The 23,617-nt window shown below is 39.2% G+C and overlaps 1 protein-coding gene across 1 annotated transcript in view; it reads right to left on the reverse strand.

The window, feature by feature from the left end:
- Window positions 1–23,617, reverse strand: part of CCDC141 (coiled-coil domain containing 141) — a 211,299-nt gene that overhangs the window by 38,237 nt on the left and 149,445 nt on the right. Inside the window, exons 13-18 of the mRNA XM_053598213.1 lie at window positions 20,206–20,403; window positions 13,590–13,769; window positions 12,563–12,688; window positions 10,594–10,782; window positions 9,354–9,533; window positions 7,326–7,475 (exon numbers count right to left, since the gene is read on the reverse strand). Of these exons, the coding sequence (XP_053454188.1) occupies window positions 7,326–7,475; window positions 9,354–9,533; window positions 10,594–10,782; window positions 12,563–12,688; window positions 13,590–13,769; window positions 20,206–20,403 (1,023 nt within the window). The remainder of the gene's footprint in view (window positions 1–7,325; window positions 7,476–9,353; window positions 9,534–10,593; window positions 10,783–12,562; window positions 12,689–13,589; window positions 13,770–20,205; window positions 20,404–23,617) is intronic.

Below are 23,617 nucleotides of genomic sequence, written 5' to 3' on the forward strand. Positions count from 1 at the left end.
TCTTATCTTTAACACTTCTTGAAGACCTTATCTTTAAAGTCTTAGCAAACTTGTGCACATGAAAGTTATTTACTGATACAATTTTTGGATCTGATACATCTATACTTAATCAGTGTTGTTTATTCGATATGCTGAATGAAATTGTTGGATATAACCTTTAAGTTACAAACTAAATCAAGCAAAGAGCACATAAACCACTTTAACTGATAAATCAGTAATGTTCAGAAAAAAATGAAAAGGCCTATAGTTTCAAAATGTGAAAATTAGGCCAGCCACAGTGAGTGGCTCACGCCCATAATCCTAGCACTCTGGGAGACCGAGATGGGTGGCTTGCTTGAGCTCAGGAGTTCAAGACCAGCCTGAGCAAGAGTGAGACCTCTATTTTTTCTGTACTAAAAATAGAAAAACTAGCCAGGCATAGTGGCACACGCCTGGAAGCCCAGCTATTTGGAAGGCTTGGGCTGGATTCAAACCCTACAGCTCTGGTGTATGTGGCTGGCGCCCTAGCCGCTGAGCTATGGGTGCCAAACCTAATCCCAGCTACTTGGGAGGCTGAGGGAAGAGAATTGCTTGAGCTGAAGAGTTTGAGGTTGCTGTGAGCTATGATGATGCCACAGTACTCCACCCAGGGTGACAGAGCTCTCAGACACTGACTAAAAAAAAAAAAAAAATTAAAAATTAGTTCTCTTTTAGAATTCAAGGCATTACTTAAAAGATCATATTTAGTTGGTATACTTATGAAATAAATAAAAATTTACATTCTATAGCATTTAGTGTTTTAGTATGCATGTGTTTGATTTTAATAAAGCATAAATAAGGTCAATTTTATGAGATTGAGATATAAAGGCACCATATTCTTAGTTATTCACATAAAATTTGGCAGGAGATTATTTTCTCCCAAAGTCATAATTCACAACTATAAATATAATAAGTACCACATCTGAAGAAACCAGACATTCTTGGTTAAAAAAAAATCTCAATAGCAAGTTGCTATTTAATAAGTACAAAGTTGCTGTCTAGGATGATGAAAAAGTTCTGCAGATGGATAACAGCGATGTTACACAACCATGTGAAACTACTTAATACCACTAACATATACATTTAAAAAGATGAAGCTGTTAAACTTTACGTTTTGTGCATTTAACCACAATTAAAAATAAAACAACGGGGAAAAACATGTCACATCATTAACATTTTTCCAATGGAAGATTTTATATTCTTATTTTTCTCTGTATATATCACACAGCCTTAGAGGAAGGAAAAGGGGCTCTGTCCTCAACCTGATATCCATTGGGTTACACCGGCTTGTTGAAACAGGAGAGTTCAATATCTATTTGAAAACCGTCTGACGAATGGAGAAAAACTGAATCGCGACACCTTAATTCTAAGCTATGAGATTTTAAGAAGAATTCTTCACATGAAGAAATTTAAGGCTGATAGATGATGAGTGTAATTTTATTTCTGATTGCTTTGGATTGTGTGCACCTTCCACGGAAGATGATTTATAAAGCCAAAGAATGTTAGTGACACTGTAGGTTTGTGAAACAGGATCAGCTTCCTTCTGACACATGAGCTCCCCTGCCAAAATTGTTGGCACTTTTTCTTTTGGTTTCGCTGCAAATCCACTTTAAATCTAAACCCCAGTTCCACTGCCGATACAAGTATGAGGTATAGTGTGTGTGAACTACCTTCAGCAATGGGAAAATCCAGTCCCGCTGAATTCACCTTCATCTACACTTTCCAATATGAAAACCTAACTCCCATCTAATCCCCACATAATGTGTGATCATACTTTTTAAAAGAACCGAGTGCCATGATTTCTGGGCCGTGGTGTCATTGTTCACACAGCTGTTTCTAACTTTAGTTAGCCTGTCAACAATGAGAATGGTGGGGAGGCTAAGACAGCCTTTCAACGTGAGCACATAAACAAAGCAAAACAAAAAACCTCCAGCTTGGGATATACCTTATTATACATCTTTAAATAGTGTTATAATTCGTACTGAAGTTTCTGAAAGTCTTCAGAAAATTAGGGAAAAGGTATTTTTTCTGGTGAATAATTTGATTTCCCCACCTTGCTCAGTTCCTGCATGTTTTCCATAGAGTAGGCTAAGTTCACACAGGTATAATTAGAAAAAAATTAAGATTTAAAAATTGTAGTTATTTTGAAATTAGCAGAATGAGCAACTTCACCAAATCTCCCAGCAATCCGTCATCTCCTCCCTCGCCAGGTTTAGGAATAAACCAAAGCTCCTTTGGGATAAAGCAGATGGGAAGAGGCTGATGACAGGTGAGGCGGACTTGCTATTCTTAGTCTTGACTAAGCTGGTTGAGGCAATGTTGGCATAAGAATGTATTTATTTGTAAAGCTTTTGCTTGCAAGGCCAATTTGTGTGAGGGACATGGGACATTTGAAAACAGAATAAATGAATTTGAAAAGAAAGCCTTTCCTTGCAACTGTAGCACATGTTTGACTAGAAGCACAAGTGAGTAATTTTAATCTGTCTTCATGTCCACTTCATGAATGCCATTTCTTGCCTGCCATTTTGTTCCCCGTAGAGGAAAGCCTTCTGCTGCTTATTTTCAGTATCAGAGGCTGTAATGTTATCACCTTCCAGGGATGCTGCATTTGAAGTCAAGACCCCCAAAGATTCAAAATTTAACCCAATCACTGGTAGAATAGTCAGCCTTAGTGCTGGAGAGATTTCAAGACAAAACTTTCCTGGCCTCCTTCCACTTGGCAACCACACCTCTGTCTTCTTGTGCTTGAGGCCAGGTGTGCGGCAGCAGAAAGTGGGGGAGCTTGGAAAGAGGAGAGAGTCGCTCCATCTTAAATTGTAGGTGGCAGCAGTTCTCAGTCATAAAGATTTCATCCATTCTTCACGTTTTGTGTCTTCATAATGTGTTTGTTAAGTTTTGTTTTCTGGACATTTTAAACTTCAGCTCTCTATAATCTTCTGGAAGATTCCATTGAGTCACTTTGCTGATGTCAAACACCAACATGCTAAAGGATTTTAACCCCATGGGATGGACATTTTCAGATCAAATTGGAATTTTTCCTATCTTCTTGCACACACCATCCAAATGGCCAGGGATGGGGCCTAATGGGCCAATGGCTGTGACTGTGGAGCCCTGTGGGCTTTTACTCTCCCTAGACTCTAAGTTTCCTGAGGACATTTATATTCTCATGGTCTGGCCCACAGTAACCACGTTAAAGATATTTGTTGAATGAAGACAATGAAGTCTTTTTTTTTTTTTTTAGTAGTCAATGAGTGAAATGTTGTATATTTATTTCACTTAATTCTCATAAAAAGTCTTGTTTTTTTAAATGATGAACTTGAAATGTAATTCTAGAAGGTAATTATTGTCTGTGCTATAGAACAGTGCGGTTCCATGGAGCTCACACCACCGATTTATTCAAATTGATGAACAGGTTTGTGCCACTGGAACATAGAACTGACAGATGGAACAGATCTACTAAATTCTTTTCTGCTTTTTTCCTGATGGTTAAGATGTTGCTACAGTGGAGGAATTTCAGGATAAGGTAAAATAATTATCCAAAAGCTTCTGACTAGAAAATGTATTTTGAGAAAATGCATACCAAAACGATTCTGTCATGACTGCTCTTTTCAGCAGAGTAATTGTTCGTGACCCATAATATGAGCCACCGGTTACAAATTTCCATTAACGTCATGTAAATATAAAGATAATTTTTGTGGTCAGGTTGCAAGGAGAAAACATGCTGGATATTAACTTATTATATTTCTAAATGTAGATATGTAGAGAATGATGTTCCACTGTCTTGTAATATGGCAGAGACTATGTCTATAACAGTTCGCATATGAAAAAATCATTAATATAGCCAGGCAACAAAATATACAGTGATATTCAACATTCATGCATGCAAATGTATCTTTGGGGGAAATGGGTAGAAAAAAGTCTCCTCAAAAATCTGACAGTCTGAAGAGTATTTTTCCAGTAGCTAGACATGGAAAAAATGAAGTTTTACAATTTCCTATGTCTTAGTACAAAATTAGAAAAAAATATTTTTTACCCAAAGATAATCAAGAGATGAAAACTATCATTCTATGTGTTTAAGGAACATTTTAAAAATCAAATTTAAAGCAGCGTATATTATTTTGCCTTGAGGGTTCAAGTTCTTTCCTAAGGGCTTTCACTACAGTTAAGACCAGGCATGTCAACTACAGCATAATCAAGAAAGAAATTTTTGTTGAAATAGCCAAGTGAACTGTCCTATTAACGTCAGATCATACAAACATACCAGACATACCAGAAAATAGGGATAGAAGAGGAAAGCCTGGAAAAAGGCAACCACTGGAATATGCCGTGGTTGAAAAGAACTAACACTTCATGTGAATGATGAATTCTGAATTTAGCAAATGACAGGCACGTTGGTGCCCCACAAGTAAGCCTGTGGCCTGAGACTGACTCCCTGGAACACTGGGCAGAAACTCTATAGTTTGCTAACAGCACGCTGCTAAGATGAAAATTGTGCATACCTCAGTTTTATCATCTGAGAAATGAAGATGTTGAACTAGAAATTCTTCAAAATCTGTTATGAATCATAGGCTCTGAACTTTCTAGAAGCACTTTAAGCACATTGGAAACAAAACAATGTGTTTTGAAATCAACTTAAAAAAATCAAATGCTATGCCTGATCTAGTTCCCTGGCAGGGTATCTGAGAGTATTATTTTCTGAAAAAAAAAAAAAAAAAGAAAGAAAGAAAAGAAAAGAAAAGAAAGAAAAAAAATTAGTGGAACATATGGCATTTAATTTTATACAGCGTTTTAAGTACCTAAACCCAAAGACTAATAATGATGATAAATAATAAATTTAGATGTCAAATAGTATCACCACTGTGGAAATTGGCCATCTGTTTGTGCTCTGATATCCACAGTATAAACCAGAACACACATAACTTTATTTTACTAAGGGGCATTGAAAACATTCCTTTTGACTTTTTTTCCCACTAGGTTTGTGGTTGAAAGTCCGGAGCGTGGATGCTACAGTCTGAGATGCCGACTCCACCTCTGCAAAAGAAGCAAAGGCAAAAGGGACCTGAGGTTTTCAAAGGTCTTTAAATGTGAAACTGTAACTTACATCAAAGATTAATTGGATGAGAAGTGGAAGCAAATGGGAAGAATATCTCAGTATTTAAGAGCATGCTAATGTGATATCTGATTCCCAAATCGAACCCGCATGTGTCTAGCTGGCTAGGCAATTTGAGGCGTCCCTTCCATGACCAGAGGGACATCTGCTGTCCCGGCCAGCCAGCTCCAAGCACAGGCTCACCATGAGGCAGTCACTGGAAATAGAACCCCTGCTGAAAGGGCCTGAGCAGGGAGACCTAGCTCCAGAAACACTACAGCTCTTCAGGGAGTCGTGAACTGAGCTAGAGAGGGCTGGGAATAACCCGAGTCAGCTCCACTTGTGCTTTAACCAAGATAGAGTGCGCCACGTCTGCAGCAAAGGAGAATTTTGGAAAGACAAGGTGCATGAAAAGGAGGGGAGAAGAAGGCAGAAAAGGGGACAGTGGGCCCAGAGGAGGAGGTGGGGACGGAGGAAGAGGGAGGAAGAAGGGAACATAATTTTGGGGGAAGATTTTTTAGAAATCCTTTTCATGGCCACGAATCTAAACTTGGGGAGACCAGTCTGCTCTGCTTTCCAGAGCAAGGCCCAAGGGCAGTGTAAGCTGCAGTGCAGGAACCTGAAGCAGCCATTCCACCAGGCGGAGGGCCACTAGCCAGGGCTTCCACCCCAGGTGAATCCACGGGTCTCTGGCCACAGGTAACTCGCTGGAACACAGACTGCGAGCAGAAACTCCACAGTACTTTAGTCCAGAATGAGATGAAAATCCTTATCCCATGTCAGTTTCTGCTTTGTTCCTGTTGAACGGGATCCAGTGGCCACTCCCGCTGTCTTCACCTCTCCTGGCTTCCTTCCAGCCACACCCTCTGACCCCCCACACCTGCCGGTGGTCTGTGAAAGTGTGGCCTGCACAAGGGGCACTTCAGAGCTGGACTGTCATTAAGGCTTCCTAGTGCCTTATACTTTGGCCCATTATTTAATGTTACTTGATGATATTTGATACTTGCTTGGCCTAGATCATACACTCTGGGTATAAACAAAGTTCAAGAAGGTGCGCCACCTCCTTTCCCCCACCCCCTTCCTGATGGACTTAACAGTTTAATGGACACGGAACATTTTCCTCTAGAGATAAATCTAGAATTATGAGTGTCTTTGTGCTCTGCTATCAATTCCCAGTCAAGAATCGGAACACTTGCTAGTGTGCAAGGGGATTGCCGGTCCCAGTAGCCCCACCCTCAGATGAGTCTGACCTGGTGGTAGTTGTGGTTCAGTGGCTATGTGGGGGTTGGAGATTGGTTACAGTTGAGAGGAAGGAGGTGGGATTACACATATGAGAGTGCCTGGATGTGGAGGTTCACTTTTATCTGCTATTTCTTTCTTTTTGTTTTGTTTTTATTTATTTTTTTGTTTTTATTTTTTTATTAAATCATAGCTGTGTACATTGATATAATTTTACCAAGTTTACCAAGTTTCACATATACCCTTGTAAGATGCACCGCTGGTGTAATCCCGCCAAACCCCTTCCCTCTACCTCCCTCCCCCCTCCCTCCCCTCCCTTTCCCCCTTCCCCCATTCTTAGGTTGTAACTGGGTTATAGCTTTCATGTGAAAACCCTAAATTAGTTTCATAGTAGGGCTGAGTACATTATCTGCTATTTCTTTTTTTCTCTAAGAGTTGTTTTGCCAGAAAAACCACTCAGTTTGAGTAAATATAAAAGCAGCCACTTGATGTTAGTGATAATACTTTGTAGTTTCTGAAGCAAAGAGCCTGGCCTTTAGCACCCCCTTCACCATGAGTCAATGGCACTTAAATAGAAACTCAGCAAGCAGGAGCTGGCTGCAGTGGGTCAGGGTCACCCTTTCCTCTGTGCCCTGAAAAGCTATATCCACTCAAGCACATGACTTCTACACAGCCTTGAGTGGAGGAAAACAAAACGAAACAAATCCCCCCACACAAACAAAAGAAACCAAAACAACTGCACTCTAGGTTTTTCTGTTCATCGATGATATACTGACTTCAAGAAGTTTGGGAGCTCACTTGAATTTTCAGATTCCTGAGGACGCTGCCCGTTGGATTGAAGGACATGGGTGAGGGGACAGTCTCCTGACTCGCCGTGTGCATGTGTGTGCACACGTGTGTGAATGTGATCGTGAGTGTACTCAGACACTGAGACACCTGGATTAGGTGTTTGGCATTGTGCCAGTTCTCACACCCCCACCTCATTTATCTCGTCTCTGGTGGCGCAGTACTCCAAGCTGTGGGACAGGGTCTGTTCATACTCCCCGGCTTTGGCACACCAGGTCAGGGCGTCCCCCTCCAGCGTCTCCAGCTGCTGCTGTAGGTTCTTTGCAGAAACGTTCGAGCAGCTCTGCAAATGAAAGGCAAGTGGAAGAAGCAGGGTGCTGGGTGAGACAGCAATGAGACCAAGATGCTGTTTACCTGCATTGTGAAACTCGTAGATGGCGCTTTTTAAAAACAGAAACAGGCTCCTGATTTATTTTACCTTAAACATATTTGAATACAATTATTTCAGAAAGAAGCCAGACACCCAACATTACAGGAAAGACATTTCCAGTCTCGCTTCTCTAGTTCTGAAGATTTGCTCATCACACCCAACTCCTCAGAGACATCATTCATTATACGGTATAATTTTTACTTCAAAAGGCATAAAATATGCATTAGAAACTTTGACTTCTGAGCTATAATTTTCCTGTCAACTTAAGCTTAACCTGGGGTTCATTATGCAAGAGCTGCCATTTCCACTCTGCACCGAGGAGCTGCTGGGGCCAAGCTGGAAGAGGATTGGAGAACAATTCACATTTTCTGCACAAAGTGAGACTTCCAACTTTCCTTTTTCTTTTTAAAATACTTTACTAAGGGCTGGGCCTTGTGGCAGGCGCCAATAGTCCCAGCTACTAGGGAGGCTGAGGCAAGAAGATCACCTAAGCCCAAGGGTTTGCGGCTGCTGTGAGCTGTGACACCACAGCACTCTACCAAGGGGCATCAAAGTGAGACTCTGTCTCAAAGGGGGGGAAAAAAAAGAACCCAAAAAACTTTAGTCATAGAATAAAACTCTTTAAAAGGAAGCGCTTTTCTGGCAAAAAAGTAGATTCTATTAACAATAACAGATACTTGGTATTTCTATGTTTGTGGTTTAAAAAAATATTCTTTAGGTTCCCTGCCTTTCATGCAGGGAAGTGGATATCTTAAAAGCACTTTAAAATACAATTGGCCATTAGGATTCTGTCACATTGGCCAATATGATGTTATACATATTGATGGTATAAACATCTTTTCCCCCCTCAAATCAGGAGTTTGGAGAAGGATTTTGAGAAAATCAGCTCTCATTATATTATTTATGAAACTTGGATCTGGAAATGCTTCCTTCTCTTTTAGGCTCATCTTTTGAAGTCTGTCCAGTGGCATAAAGCAGATAGAATGATTATTTCCCAGTTGCCGAGCTAAAACCAGGGGACCCATTCTGCGTTTTGATGGATAAGGCAGCAATCTTCTCTGGGCCTCAAATTTCTTTACCTATAAAATGTGGGTTCTGGCCTGGATCAGCTCTCAGTTCTGGAAGGTCTTCCAGTACTGCTGTGCTAATGCAGCATTGGCCGACAGATATGTGACACAAATCATTTTAAGTGTTCTAGTCATCATATCAAAAAGTAAAAATGAATAGGTGAAATCAATTTCCATACTTTGATATCTCAATTGTTCAATTTCCATCAGAAATGTTTGATCTGTATTTAAATTTCTTAAAATTTATAGTTTCAAAAGTTAATTCCCGTACCCTAGTTGTTCTCAGCATAATTAAAAGTTTTCTAATAACTTTACTGAGAATCGGTTTTAAACATTAAATTTTTTTTCTTCTTTTTTTTTTATTGTTGGGGATTCATTGAGGGTACAATAAGCCAGGTTACACTGATTGCTTAAACATTAAATTTAAATACATTCAAATCGAATAAAATTAAAAGTTTAGTTCTTTAGCTGCATTAGGTATATTTTAAGGGCAAAAAACTTGACTGCCATCTGGACGACACAGATCTACACTTTGAACGCTCTTTTTTAAAAAATTAAAAATTTTTAATTAATTTATTTCTTTTGTCATAGGGTAGAAGCTCACCACAAATAACTACGTCAGGTTCAATATATTTTATAATTTAACATATACTAAGTGATCTGTGTGGTTCTCTTAGCCCAGGCTCTGAATTTGGTGTAAGCAATGGTGCTCTGAGATGCTCACAGGCCGCTGCACTGATGAGATGATGTCCACTCCCAGCGAAAGGGCCAGTTTGTAGAGATGGTCTACATGTGCCTGCTTTTCCTGAGAGCGACGGAGGTGAATCTGGATATCACAAACATCATCCAGTTCCTTTGGCTGCTCCGGAAACTCCAGTTCTCTTGACTTGATGAGATGTTCTAGCTGGAATTTAGGGCAGTAGCAATTAACCTGGGCTTCCCATGAAAACAGATTTTTTTTAAAGTCTATTTTCTATAACATATTTTAGTAGCTGTTCAAAATGCTGCCAAGCCCATCCATAATTGTTGTCCTCATAGCCAAATAAATAAATGTTAGAATGTTGCAAATCCAACAGGGTAAAATTGAGCAGCTAACATCACCTGTTCCTTTAAAGAAGGGAACACTCTTTTTTGGATATAACCTGAAACCTTAACAAGATCTACGCCTTAACAAGATCTGAATATGTGCTTCCATTTTGCATTCATAGAGGCACAAAGCTATGATGTGTTTGTAAAAAAAGCAACAAGCAGGGCGGTACCTATGGCTCAGTAAGTAGGGCACCTGGGTGGTGGGTTCAAACCCAGGCCCAGCCAAACTGCAACAAAAAATAGCTAGGCGTGTGGCGGGTGCCTGTAGTCCCAGCTACTTGGGAGGCTGACGCAAGACAAGCGCCTAAACCCAAAGGCTGGAGGTTGCTGTGAGCTGTGATGCCACCGCACTCTACTGAGGGTGACAAAGTGAGACTGTCTCAAAAAAAAAAGCAAAAAAAGCAACAAGCAAATAAATATTTACTGAACTCTGCACAATGAACTTGCTTTCCATTGTCAAAGAGCTTAGACTTTAATTGGTGGGAAAAGCAGCTCCATTTATTAAAAAGTAACTAAGCATCAAGATATTAAAACTGTAAGATGTGTGGAATAAACAATAAGAATTCTAGAATTTCAGAAGAGAGGGAAATTATTCCAAGTGATACAGGATTGTTGGAAGGAGGTGCAGAGTTTAGATAACAGGGCAGAGAGAGAAAGACCTGAGAGGCAGGGTGGTTAGGAATGTGTGCATCTCTGAGCGACAAAGAGCACTTTGGCTGGAAAACAGCGGGGATGGGGGCCTAGGGAGAGATGAGCTAGGGGCCAGATTATGTATGCTTCTGTACCAGAATAAGCAATTTGGCCTTATTTATTATACAATAATTCTTAATTTCATAGTTAACTCTGAGTCTTTCTGTCATCCATGTGTACCTTACCTCTTCCTTGACTTGGTGGAACTGGACTACTTTGTACAGGATGTCCTCATAATCTTCGATTCTCTCTTTGTGTTTTTGATGGAGGTAAATAAGGTCCTTCAGCTGTTGAGCCTTCTCTTTCACAGGGGCTCCTTGGCCGCTTAACTTTTCTGATTTGTTCATAATGTACTGAACCTCATCATTCAGCAGCTAAACATTGAAAGCAGTAAAAGAAACCCAGCTTTTAGAGAACTTTTTACTTTATCACTGACTATATAAAGGTCAACGAATCATTCTCATTTAAAAATTTATTTTGACACCTGATCCCCCCAAAATTCGAGCATTGTGCTATAAGCTAGGGATACATTATTCCATCCTCATTTACTCTAAAATTAAAAGAATATTAATCAAAAAATTTTAAAAAGTGTATCAAAGCTAGGTGGTAAAATAGTCATGTCTTTCTATGGCATGCCAAATATTCTTGTCATCTGTTAAGTAAATATATTTTAGAAATTTGATGAGGCTCCATGACCATGGATGACATTTAATATAGACTAGAATCAGGTGGTGTGGTAAGAACACCAAGACGAGACAAGTATAAAAATATATCAGGGGAATTACTCGTGCACTGTGGTAAAAGAATGAAGAGAATGAGCCACCAGCTGAACAGCACAGCAGATAGGCTCTTTCCAAAGCAGTCAGCCCATGAGCTACAAATAGCCACCACATGTAGGGAGGGATAAACTGCCTTCCCTTTTATCCAGAATTGTTCAAATATCCCTCATGGTCCTCAGATGCTGGAGTAGCACTTGCAATGGGTGGACAACTTAAAGAGAATGCTACTGCAATTTCAGGGGTGGATCTTGCATTAAAAATAGAAGTAATAGAGATGATTAAGACCATGGAGATAGTTTTCAGAAGAGTGACTTAAAGGGTCTTTAAGTCCATAGCAAGCCCCAAGGTATCAAATAGATGTATATCACAGTAGCAGAGCTAAAGTGCGGCAATGGTTCCTGATTAGAGGAGCTTACACACACATGCAGACGTGTGCACAAATGAAATGCAAATAGGCACACGTAGGGCTTATCAAGAAACCCAGCAGAGGCCAGTCACATTTGCTGAGAGTTTTGACAAAAGAGTTGGCTGTGGATCACAATGAGGTGTGTGTGTGTGTGTGTGTGTTAGTGTGTTAAAGGGGTGGTGGTTATATTTCACATCAGTTTTGTCTTGAAGCAAACTAAGGTTAGATATTCCATGAAGGACTCTTCACTCTTTTGATTCTGGGATTCTTTAAAGCGCACACTTATGATGTACTGACAGATGCAAGCACAGGCATCTTAATTTTGCAGCAAACAACGAGAATGCAGGCAGGAGGACGATGTTAACTGGCGACCATTCTTGGCAGTTGTGTCAAGTTTAGCAGAGGCAGGAAGAGGGGAAACAGGGAATGGGTTAAGCGGTTGGGGGCCAGAAGTGTGACTCATGGTATTATCTTTCCTATCCTGAGGGCTTTCTGAGAGGATGGCTGGAGAGCACAGCAAAATTCCTGGCATGGTGGTGGGAACCTGGGGTGTAGTGCATGGGGACAGTGACATCCCAGAGTCACCTCAGAGACACAGGGTGGCACAGCCTGTGGGCCAGAGGTTGCCCATCCTTGTTCTGAGGTGTCTCAAATTAAAACACATCCGTACTCTCCAATGAAAGAGTGAATGTATGAGATGAATATATTAATAACTTAATTAATAATAAACAAAATAATCAAGGTAAAGCTATATTTAGGACATTTAACAGACCAAGTGTTGGTGTATCATCAAATACAGAAGAGTACAGGAAGAAAGTGAGAAAATTGTGTCTGGGGTGCATTTTTAGACATGCAATGCTCTTATACAAAAAAAAAAAAAATAGAAATTCATCAGTCTTTTAAGTAAATTGCAACCAAATAGTTTTTCAGTTTTCTTTTTCATTCACCCATATCTATCCATTTCTTCACCTGGAATTCAGGCTTCATTTCATTCCATTTTTTCTGTAGATCTAACGTGGTCTGGAGACTCCCTCCAAGGTCAAGTGCAGACACAGGCATAAGGACTTCCTGAAGAAGTTTTAAGTTGTGAGTAGTCTGAAATGTATATCAGATAGTCAGTTTTATGTACGTTTTCTCTGACACCTCCAGCAACCATGCTATGATCATTCTAGTAACGAAGTGCAGCCACATCAAACTTTTCAATCCCCGTGTAAACATTCTCATCCTTGAATGACCTAACATTTTGAAAACACCAAACACCTAACATTTTGAAAACACCAGGCCTTTGGTTTCTCTTACCTTTTTTGGCTTTCTTATGGTACAGTGTATATAACGAAATGTAGCATTTTTTAAGCAAATAGTCAGAGGTATTAGTGCAGTCACACTGTTGTACAATCACCACTGCTGCCACCCATCTCAGGAACATTTTCATCACCCCCAGCGGAAACTCTGCTCATTGAACAACCCCCCATTTCCCCCTCCCTCCTCCAGGCCTTGGTAACCGCCATTCTCCTTTCTGTCTCTATGAATGACTACAGGTAACTTAAGTAGAATTGCATAATATTTACCCTTTTGTGCTTGGCTTATTTTACTTGGCATAATGTTTTCCAGGTTCATTCATGTTGTAGCTTCTATCAGAATTCCATTTCTTTCTTTCTTTCCTTTTTTTTTTTTTTTTTTTTGAGGCAGAGTCTCAAGCTGTCACCCTGGGTATAGTGCTGTGGTGTCACAGCTCACAGCAACCTCCGACTCTTGGGCTTAAGCAATTCTGTCAATTCTCTTGCCTCAGCCTCCCAAGTAGCTGGAACTACAGGTTCCCGCCACAACACCCAACTATTTTTTGTTGCAGTTGTCCTTGTTGTTTAGCAGGCCCAGGCCAGGTTTGAACCTGCCAGCCTCGGTGTATGTGGCTGGCACCCTAACCACCGAGCTACAGGCGCCGCCAGAATTCCATTTCTTTCTAAGGCTAGGTAACACCCCGTTGTTTGTTCCTCACCTTTTTAAGTTGCTCTTTGAATGTGCCCCACTGCTGTTTCACAGGCTTGTTTTCAGCATCTTGAAGTTGCCACGCCATCCGAAGGAGGCTAAGTTCTTCCCTTTCTGCCTTCTGGTTTTCCATGGTGTTCTCCGTAACGTGCACTGCATTCTTCACGTGCAATATCTCGTTCTCTTTTGCCTGTTAAATGAATAATTCACATAATGGCTCTTCTTTCCCAGGAGATACAACTTTTTTGCCTACAGCAATTTTAGAAGGCAAAAACTTTATCACGGCCAAAGCAGAGTATGGTTTTGATATCAAGGTAAGTCTGAATCCTTTGTGCCGAGGCATTGTCAGCCTCTCAGAACTCACGTTCTATGCTTAGAGATGAGGTCCTGAGTTCTTTAAGATCCAAGTGGTGTTTGAATTCCCACCAGAAAATAACCCTTCAAGCCCCAGAAAATAACCAGGCCTTAGGCTGTTTCTGGGGGTTAAAAGGTGAATTAGTGAGCATAGGGATCAGAATTTTTGAAGGCAAGATTTTCCTGCTGCTTAAGTTTTTTTTTTTTTTAATTAAATCATAGCTGTGTACATTAATGCAATCATGGGGTACAATGTGCTGGTTTTATAGACAATTTGAAATATTTTATCAAACTAGTTAACATAACCTTCACAGCACTGCTGCTTCAGTTTTAAAGAGCACGCCATCTTCTATTTTAACACGTTCATTGGAACATCAGTATCAAGAAAGTTGAGTTCTAAACCTCTATTTTTCTCTTCACAAGAGAAAAAGACCCCATTGTGCATTTTATGTGGCATAATTAAATTTCTTTTACAGTTTCTCAAGTTCCTCCATCTTGGGAGAACTGAAAGGAGTATCTATATTTCTATATTCCTAACTCTAACCAGTAGCACAATATCTAAATTCAAAGACTTCACTTTCCAACTTTCACTTGTTCTAGCTGACTGGTTTGCAATCCTTTAAACAATGGTTATAAACAAGGGGAAATTCAACCAGAAGCAAAAGTATGAGAGGTAAGTATTGAGACCAGGTACTTTATTTCTATAGAAACATAAAAAAATGCAGAGGAACATTTGTTTGGTAAAACAATATATTTTTTAACTCTGATGGCCACTCTTTCTCAATAATTCTGCAAATTTCTGGGATTTCTATAATAACAATGACAGTGATTGATGTATCGTATTTAACAGGATGTTTTAGATATTGACCATTTTATTTTTTTAAATTTTTTTGAGACAGAGTCTCACTTTGTGCCACAGTAGAGTGCTATAGCATCGCAGCTCACAGCAACCTCAAACACTTGAGCTTAAGTGATCCTCTTGCCTCAGCCTCCCTAGTAGATGGGACTACAGGTGCCTGCCACAAGGCCTGGCTGTTTTCAGAGATGAGGTCTCACTCTTACTCAGGCAGGTCTAGAACTCCTGAGTTCAGGAAATCCACCCACCTTGGCCTCCCAGAGTACTAGGATTATAGGTGTGAGCTACTGTGCCTGGCCCATTTTATTTTTTAAATTACTTTAAATGATACTAATATTGCACATTTATAGTTTTGTATTGTTTTAAGCAACAATTGCAAAAAAATATATAATTACAGGTTTTAAATGAGATTTCCCTGATGAATTTGAGAATCTAAGTAACAAAATGATATATTCCCTAATCATGTTAAACAAAATACAATAGATTATGAAAGATATTTGACGATGACAGCAGAACCCACCCCCAATTATATTTTTCATCTATTTTATAAATAATTTTAAGTTATCTTTCACATATCATTGAGAAACTGTTAATACAAATGTAATATATTACATAATTTAATACAAACATGGAAATTGCAGCATGTCAGTGAAAACTTCAGTCAGAAGAGTATGGTAGTCTGAGTCAGATCTAAAAAAGGGAGAGCTGTAGTAGGATTTGCTCATGTCTAGCTCGTAGCATCTAAGAAAAACGATCATGTCTTTGGCAGACATAGCATTTTGGACATTCAAGAAGATTAAATAATTTGCCTGATGTCTAGTTGATAAACACAGCACTCATTTTACTTCTGAGCAGGGCATGGAAAGTTTTGTCATGACCAAGTGTAAATATGGCACTAAATTATCCATTTTTTCATTCAAATTCACATTCAGTAAGTGGCTTTCTGATGATTTGCTTTCCAGATACCTTGGTAACAGGAAAGCTGTATCCCAGATAGCATTCTTAGTATTCACCACTATAAAGTAATAAATTGGCACTTTCTTTATTTTTTATTTTAATACAAAACATTTATTTATTTTTTTTAATTAATATAAATTGGCACTTTCAATAACATATATGGCAGAATTTTGACCTGAACTGATTTCTCTGGTCAGATGAATGGAAAGCATTTTCGATTTCAAGCTTGAATATATGAGCCACGGCAACTCAAGTCAATATGCCAGCTGGCCTCTCCCTTCTTAATAACCAAACCGGCCGCACATTTCAATAATGTTTGTTTAAAAGCCTAATGATCTAAAAGACATAATGAGAATTTTAAAAAATATATTTTACTTGCTTTGCCAGTGATTTCATATCTCAGAATATTGCTAAACCCATAAAATTAACTATTACGTGGGCTTTGATTTTTATCAATAAGAAGGAGCTTCTTCATCTCTATGGTAGTAGGAAAGACATTGGGGTAAAGTGACCAAGTTTCTGCTATCAAGATAAAAGACTACAAGGGTTAGTAGTAAAATGCACACTATTTCTAGGAACTCTAAACAGGCATCTTAATATCCTGATAACCTCAGTTTATTTAGACATAAATTTAAAAAGTATAATTTGGAGGGGTTCTTGCTGCAGATCTTACAAAATGAAACTCGGGACAACTATCAACGTTCTACATAAGCAGTGAAGGAAGATGGAACAGCCAGCGACACAGCAGCGCTTCTGCTTGGAAAACCTGGAAACGCTGGATAAAATGCACAAAGCATCTAATTGAAGGCAGCAGGGAGCTCGTGTGGCAAGAAGAAAGAGAAGAACCTGAGAGTGGTGAGCTCACTTATCCCCACTTTTACCCCAGGGGAGTTTCCCGAAGATCACTGAAGCTTTCCTGGAACAGAGAGACCGATAGAGATTTTGGCAGACACTTGGAGGGTTTCAAGGACCCCGATGATCTTTTACTAAGTCATTAGGAAAATACGGGGGCTATACAGGGCGGTGGATTTAAAAACCTAAGCAAAAGACCTATGAAAAGCAAAGTAGAATTTTTTAGCAGTCTTCTCAAATCGACATTGGAGTGTGGGATCTGCCAAGAGGCAGAAATCTCACAGAAAGCACCAGCCCTCAGTTGAAAACTCTGAAATCTGAGGTGAAAAGGGTAGACTGAGCCTCAACAGGATTACACAGAAGACTCAACTCCTCCAACTTCTGAACAGCATAAGCGATCACCCAGCAAGGCCTGCCTAGAGAAAGAAGGACTACTCTTTCAAGAAAGAAGAGAACACCATCTGGAGGCCCTCCAGGTATTACACCTAAGATCTGATGGCATTTAGTAAATATTCTATAGGCCTGCCAAAAGACAAGACTAAATAGCTGGAAACCAAGAGCAAAATTAGACAATAGAAACAGCTTCAGATACAAAGGTTAGAGTTAGCTCACAAGTACTTTAAATCTCTAGGATTAATATGACTCTAGAAATAAAGAGAAGTTGGAGAAAGAGAAGAATTTCATCAGTAATTTAACTGTAATCATTAAAAAACCAACTGTAAATTCCAGAACTAAAAAAAAATATGAACTAGGAATATCTTTTTTAGTAATAAAAAATATAGGTTAAAAATGCAGTTCAAAAATAGTTGAATACCCTTATGAACATAAATTACAAATATAGAAAAATCAAGAGATGGAAGAATATATATTGAACCAAGTAAAAACATAAACAATAGATGATAGATAAATAAATAATACATGTTCTAATCGTTCCAAATGAAAAATAACTTGATTGTTGTTTCTAATAACATACGTATATAACATAGGAATACGGGAAAACTGCTTAGCTAGTTTTCTCTGATGCTTAAGGATAGTGTCAGATGAATTAGAACTATGAAAAGCATATTTTATTTTCACATAGGTTTAATAAGAACGGGCCTCAAACAACAAAAGTTGAAATAAAGAAGATAATGAAAAAATTGTGGTTCAAAGTAGAGGAGGAGAGTTAGAATCTAAGGATTCCAAATGAATTCAGGTGCCAGACTGAGATTAATCACATCCCAGGTAGTAAGCAAATTACAACTGTCAGTTATCTTTGGAAATCTACAGAAACTAGAAGGGCTACAAAATAGGAGAAAGGAAAATGCTCTTATTTTCAAAAGGGAGAAAAGATAGACTACACATTTATAGATTGGCAAGCTTTACCCTGCAAACCAGTGGAATAAATTGATCACTTTGTAAGCATTTTGGTTAGATGGTCTTGATCACTAACAGCCAATCTGATTTATGTCAAGTTACGTGTATATCATCGATAGGGTAGCAGGTAGATAGAACTTCTTTTGAGCAGTTTATTAGAGAAAGTCTCCCATGATTAACTTCATGAAACGATTATGAAGTAGTAGTTGAATTAAAGTACTATTGGGAGCATTCATGATTGTTTAAAAAACTGGTTAATCAACAGATTGCTTCATAAATTGAAGTGTCAATCTTCACTGTAGGCATTTTTATGAATGAACTAACCACATCTGTAGAAGGCTTACTTGCCAGATCTACAGGATTAAACCCAGGAGAGATGGCTAATACAGTAGATAGATTCAAATTAGTTTAGCAAGATAGAATCATGTGTGAAGACTAACAAAATAAACTTAATAAATATGCCCACACTTGTATTAAAAAGATAAATAGCTGATACAGATAAAATATGAGTGATACTTGGCTTGGCAGAAACTGCTCTAAAAACATTACAACAGTTTATCACAAACTTAATATGAACCAGCAAAGTCACATTATTGCTAAAAATGGTAGAATAATTTTAGGTCTCTTTAGTAAAGAATAAAGTCCCGTTTATTGTTCTCTCCCTCAACTGTACTTCACTTTTGGGTTATATTTTATGAATGATTTTGACAAACCACAGAAAATCTGGGGGGGGATCAGGATAGAGAGAGAAATGATAGAATTCTTAAGTGTCAGGCTGCAGGAAAACTCAGATTAGACACAGCGACTTTTTTTAATGTTGAAAAGGCTTTCATGTAAAAAAGAAATGAAATATGAATTCTTTTTTTGTCCTTGTGTAGTTTCAGAGTGTTAGGGACAGATATGAAGATAAATTTATTTAATATTAAAAAAAAGTTTCCAAGCTGTTGGCATTTTCCAACAGTGAAATGAACATTAGGAATGAGCATTAGGACTCTTTCATTAGGAAGATACTCAGAGCTTTGAAAGAGATGGATAAATTATCTTTTTGAGACTTTCATAGGGAACTTTATATGGATCAAAGGTAGATACAAGGATCCTAGAATATTTTAGAGATACAACTGTAAAATGTTCTAGGACAACTAATTATAACTCAGGATGACTAAAATGGTATATTTCCTGATGCCATGGACTTTCACTGTAAAACAAATCTGTTATAGTAAGAAATACGTCAAAAGAAGGGTTATCCTAGACATTGTCTTTAGCCTGGAAATTTTTTTTTTTTTTAGAGACAGAGTCTCACTTTATGGCCCTCGGTAGAGTGCTGTGGCATCACACAGCTCACAGCAACCTCCAACTCCTGGGCTTAAGTGATTCTCTTGCCTCAGCCTCCTGAGTGGCTGGGACTACAGGCGCCCGCCACAACGCCCAGCTATTTTTTTTTTTTGGTTGCAGTTCAGCCGTGGCCGGGTTTGAACCCGCCACCCTCGGTATATGGGGCTGGAGCCTTACCAACTGAACCACAGGTGCCGCCCCTAGCCTGGAAATTTTTTTTTTTTTTGTAGAGACAGAGTCTCACTGTACCGCCCTCTGGTAGAGTCCCATGGTGTCATACAGCTCACAGCAACCTCTAACTCTTGGGCTTAAGTGATTCTCTTGCCTCAGCCTCCCGAGCAGCTGGGACTACAGGCGCTGCCACAACGCCCGGCTATTTTTTTGTGCAGTTTGGCCAGGGCTGGGTTTGAACCCGCCACCCTCGGCATATGGGGCCGGCACCCTACTCACTGAGCCACAGGCGCCGCCCTAGCCTGGAAATTTTTTAAGGACCTTGTTGCGTGCTCTTAACATAACTCATAACTTTAGGGTAGATTTCAGATAATTCTATGTAATAAAAAAAATTGCATTTGAATTATAGTTACTCTTTTTTTTTGGCCAGGGCTGGGTTTGAACCTGCCACCTCTGGCATATGGGGCTGGTGCCCTACTCCTTTGAGCCACAAGCACTGCCCCTAGTTACTCTTACTAGTTAATAGTAAAAATAGTAAAAAATAGACTTCATATTATAAAGCAACAATATGTCTAGGATCAAGTAAGTTTATAAATGTTGGACATCAGGATTGGTCTACGTTGAACAAAGCTTAATGAACTTTTAGGTCAGTTGAACTTTTAATAGACAGTTGAACTTTTGAATTTATGATTTGGACTTTGATAAGTCTTCCTTACAGAAGATGTGATTCATTTAATGTTATTCTTACCATATTTATTAAATTAATGAACTCAAGCCCTAGGTCTTGAGTTAAAAAACTCTTCTTGACAAATAGCTGCCACTGCTTCTCAGCTGAGTCAGAAGAATACTTGGCTTTCCCCAAGTATTCTTCTTTAGTATCATCGTTTTCCTTTCGAGGGATTTCAGTTTGATAAAACTCCTTTAGGCTCTGAAAATGCACTTCTACCTAAAAAAGGAGAATATAAGTGAGAGTTAGGAACAATTAACATCATTTTTTATAAAGAAAAAAGTGATAGATTTTAATAAAAGTTTATGTAAAAATGAAATTTAAACTACATTTTCAGAATTCTCTAAATAATTATTGAATATTGTCAATTCAATTTCCGTGAATACACTGAAAAGACGTAAGAATATATTTAGATAATTGACAGACAGGACTATTATTGGAAGTCAATTGAGTTGACAAGTTTATTACACATAAGAACTACTTATTGTAGCCAAAATCATATTTATGAGTTATACATTTATGTGTATGCTTTGTGGTTTGGAGAATTTATGTCAAAGACCAGTGTGGTTTCATTTAAAGTTGAGTTTTATGGTTTGGAAGAAAGATACATATAGAGAAACAGGGGATTCAAATCAATAATAAATGTAAGCTAGTCAAAGATTATTAGTAATTAGTAAATCACAATTTACTCCTAATCAGTGATAAACCACAATAAAAGAATGTAAATAATTGCTAATTAAATTTCCTCCATTAGCTAATCTTATTAAGATAAATTACTTTGCCTCCCTGGAATTATATTTTCTTCTTGGCTAACCAGTGTAAGCAGTACTAGATTATTTTAAACCACTTTCCTTGAGCAGAGTTGATATAAAATCAAGTGTGTCTGTAGAACTACAGCCTAACATGTGACCAGGTATTGTAGGAATAATAGAAATCGTTTGGCACAAGCTTTTACACATTTTCAATAATAATAGTGGCCAATAGGACAAAATGTCAAAGAGTTCATAACTACCAAAAGTAATCTAAACACAGTAAGATATTTTAGGCAACAGTTTGTCACTACATTTAAAAAAATTAAACATCATTCTAATTTAAATGAACTTAATAGCTGCATTCATTTAAATGAACCTGCAAATAGCTCTCTGAAACAGGAGTTCCCTCTTCATTTCCATATTCCATTTGTTATGCCCCTCTGTTTTGCTGATGCTTGTTCCCTCAGCCCACAACGATCTTTCCTCAATTTTCTTCTTATATTTATCCTACAGGTACTAAAATGCTACTTCCTCTGGGAGCCTTCTAAGATTCCCTAATAAGCATTAATCATTTATTTCTCTGAATACCTAAACATAGCTCTACTATCGTAGAGAGCCTTGAACAGATCATCCCACAGCCACGTATCCACATAACCTCACAGACACGCTGAAGAGAAACTGCTAACTCCATACATAGTAAACAGGGGAGAGTGAAGAGAAACCGCTAACTCCGTACACGGTGAACAGGGGAGAGTGAAGAGAAACCGCTAACTCCGTACACGGTGAACAGGGGAGAGTGAAGAGAAACCGCTAACTCCGTACACGGTGAACAGGGGAGAGTGAAGAGAAACCGCTAACTCCGTACACGGTGAACAGGGGAGAGTGAAGAGAAACCGCTAACTCCGTACACGGTGAACAGGGGAGAGTGAAGAGAAACCGCTAACTCCGTACACGGTGAACAGGGGAGAGTGAAGAGAAACCGCTAACTCCGTACACGGTGAACAGGGGAGAGTGAAGAGAAACCGCTAACTCCGTACACGGTGAACAGGGGAGAGTGAAGAGAAACCGCTAACTCCATACACGGTAAATAGGGAGAGATTCCCAAAGGAATCGACGTTTGATTTGTATCTCAAGGAATTGTCCAGGGTGAGAGGGAGCAGAATGGGATCCTAGATGGAAGAAACAACATGTATAGAAGCATAAATGTGGAAACACTGGCTGGTTCAGATGACAATAAGTGATCTTAGTGTGAGAGAAGTTTCAGTGGCACAAGCTGAGTGGTGAGAAAGAGCCAGGGCTGACTGTGCTGGGATACAACTTGTTTTCCACTGTCACCAACAGGACAGCAACACATTCTCATATAACAGGGAGCAACCACAGTGACTCAGAATCAGCCTGACCATTGTCAGTGCTCCCCTACAGCCAGGCACCGCCGCTTGGTACAAACACCGCAGCACATCATGCGATTCTCAGAGCATCAACTTTAATTCAATCTTCCTTTTCCAGCTGCTCAAACAAGCCTTGTTAAATGCAAACAAGAATGATGTCATTATAGGAATTCCCTTGAATCTGTACTAGTTTACTTTTTAAGTGAGTTAATGATAAAATGTAGTATTTTACCCACTTTTGGTAAAAGTTATTTGCGACTTGCTTCACTAATTACACTTGCCAAATTACTTGAATTTTGTGGGGTAACACAATCAGAGTTACTTTAGAAGGACTTTTTTTTTTTCCACAGAAAGGAGAGAGTAAAGGGGAGAAGTGTAAGAGCAGATTCATCAAGCAGACGACTTCTTGAAGCTGCGTGAGAGATGATGAGGTACTGCACTGAGACTGTGAGGGCTCAGATGGCTCAGAAACCTTTCGGTCAGTTCAAACACACACGCGCGATAGCATGGCCCTGGTGAGAGAAAAAACAAAAGGGAGGAGACTCACTGTGAGGTCTGCCACCTGCTTGATCTTGCACACCTCACTTCTCAGAGCCCCAGTTTCCCTCATTTGTAAAATGGGGATACCAGTAACAAAACACAGAGGTGTTGTAAGGATTAAATGAAACCAGGAATGAGAAGCACGGTGCCTGGTATAAAATTCAGTGCTCAGTAAGAGAGCAGGCAGAGAGGACACTGAAGCTTCTACATAGGATTTCTGAAAGGTTGGTGGAGTCATCATTAACCTGGTGCCAAAATCCAGAAGGGAAAACATATTTCAGATCAGTGCTTGCCTGGGACTAGGGGTGGGAGCCAGGATTGACTAAAGGTGCGTCGCAAGGCTCTTTCTGGGGTGATGGACTCGTACCAAAACTGGAGGGCCAAGACGGTCGCACAACTCTTATAAATACACTAAAAACCATTGTGCTATAAAATAGGTAAAGTTTATGCTGTGTACATTATACCTCAATAAATATATTTAAAGAAAAATGCCGAGGTGGCAGGTGTGGGTAACTGGGTCGAGTCAGTGCTATAGAGACATTCAGTGGGATGAAGACTTAAAGACACCATTCCATTTGTCACCCAGGTTTAGGAACGTTTCAACAAGTTGAAAGAGGTAGCCAGTGGTGGGGTCAAGAAGGAAATTAACTAAACTGCGGTGGGATGAGGATGGGGGGACAGTGGGCAAGTGGGGGCAGGGGGTGTCTTCTTCCATCCCAAGAATTCACCTTTGGAAAAAAGGAAAATGATGGA

This window comes from Nycticebus coucang, chromosome 7, assembly GCF_027406575.1.
Source record: "Nycticebus coucang isolate mNycCou1 chromosome 7, mNycCou1.pri, whole genome shotgun sequence".
Taxonomy (NCBI): Eukaryota; Metazoa; Chordata; class Mammalia; order Primates; family Lorisidae; genus Nycticebus; species Nycticebus coucang.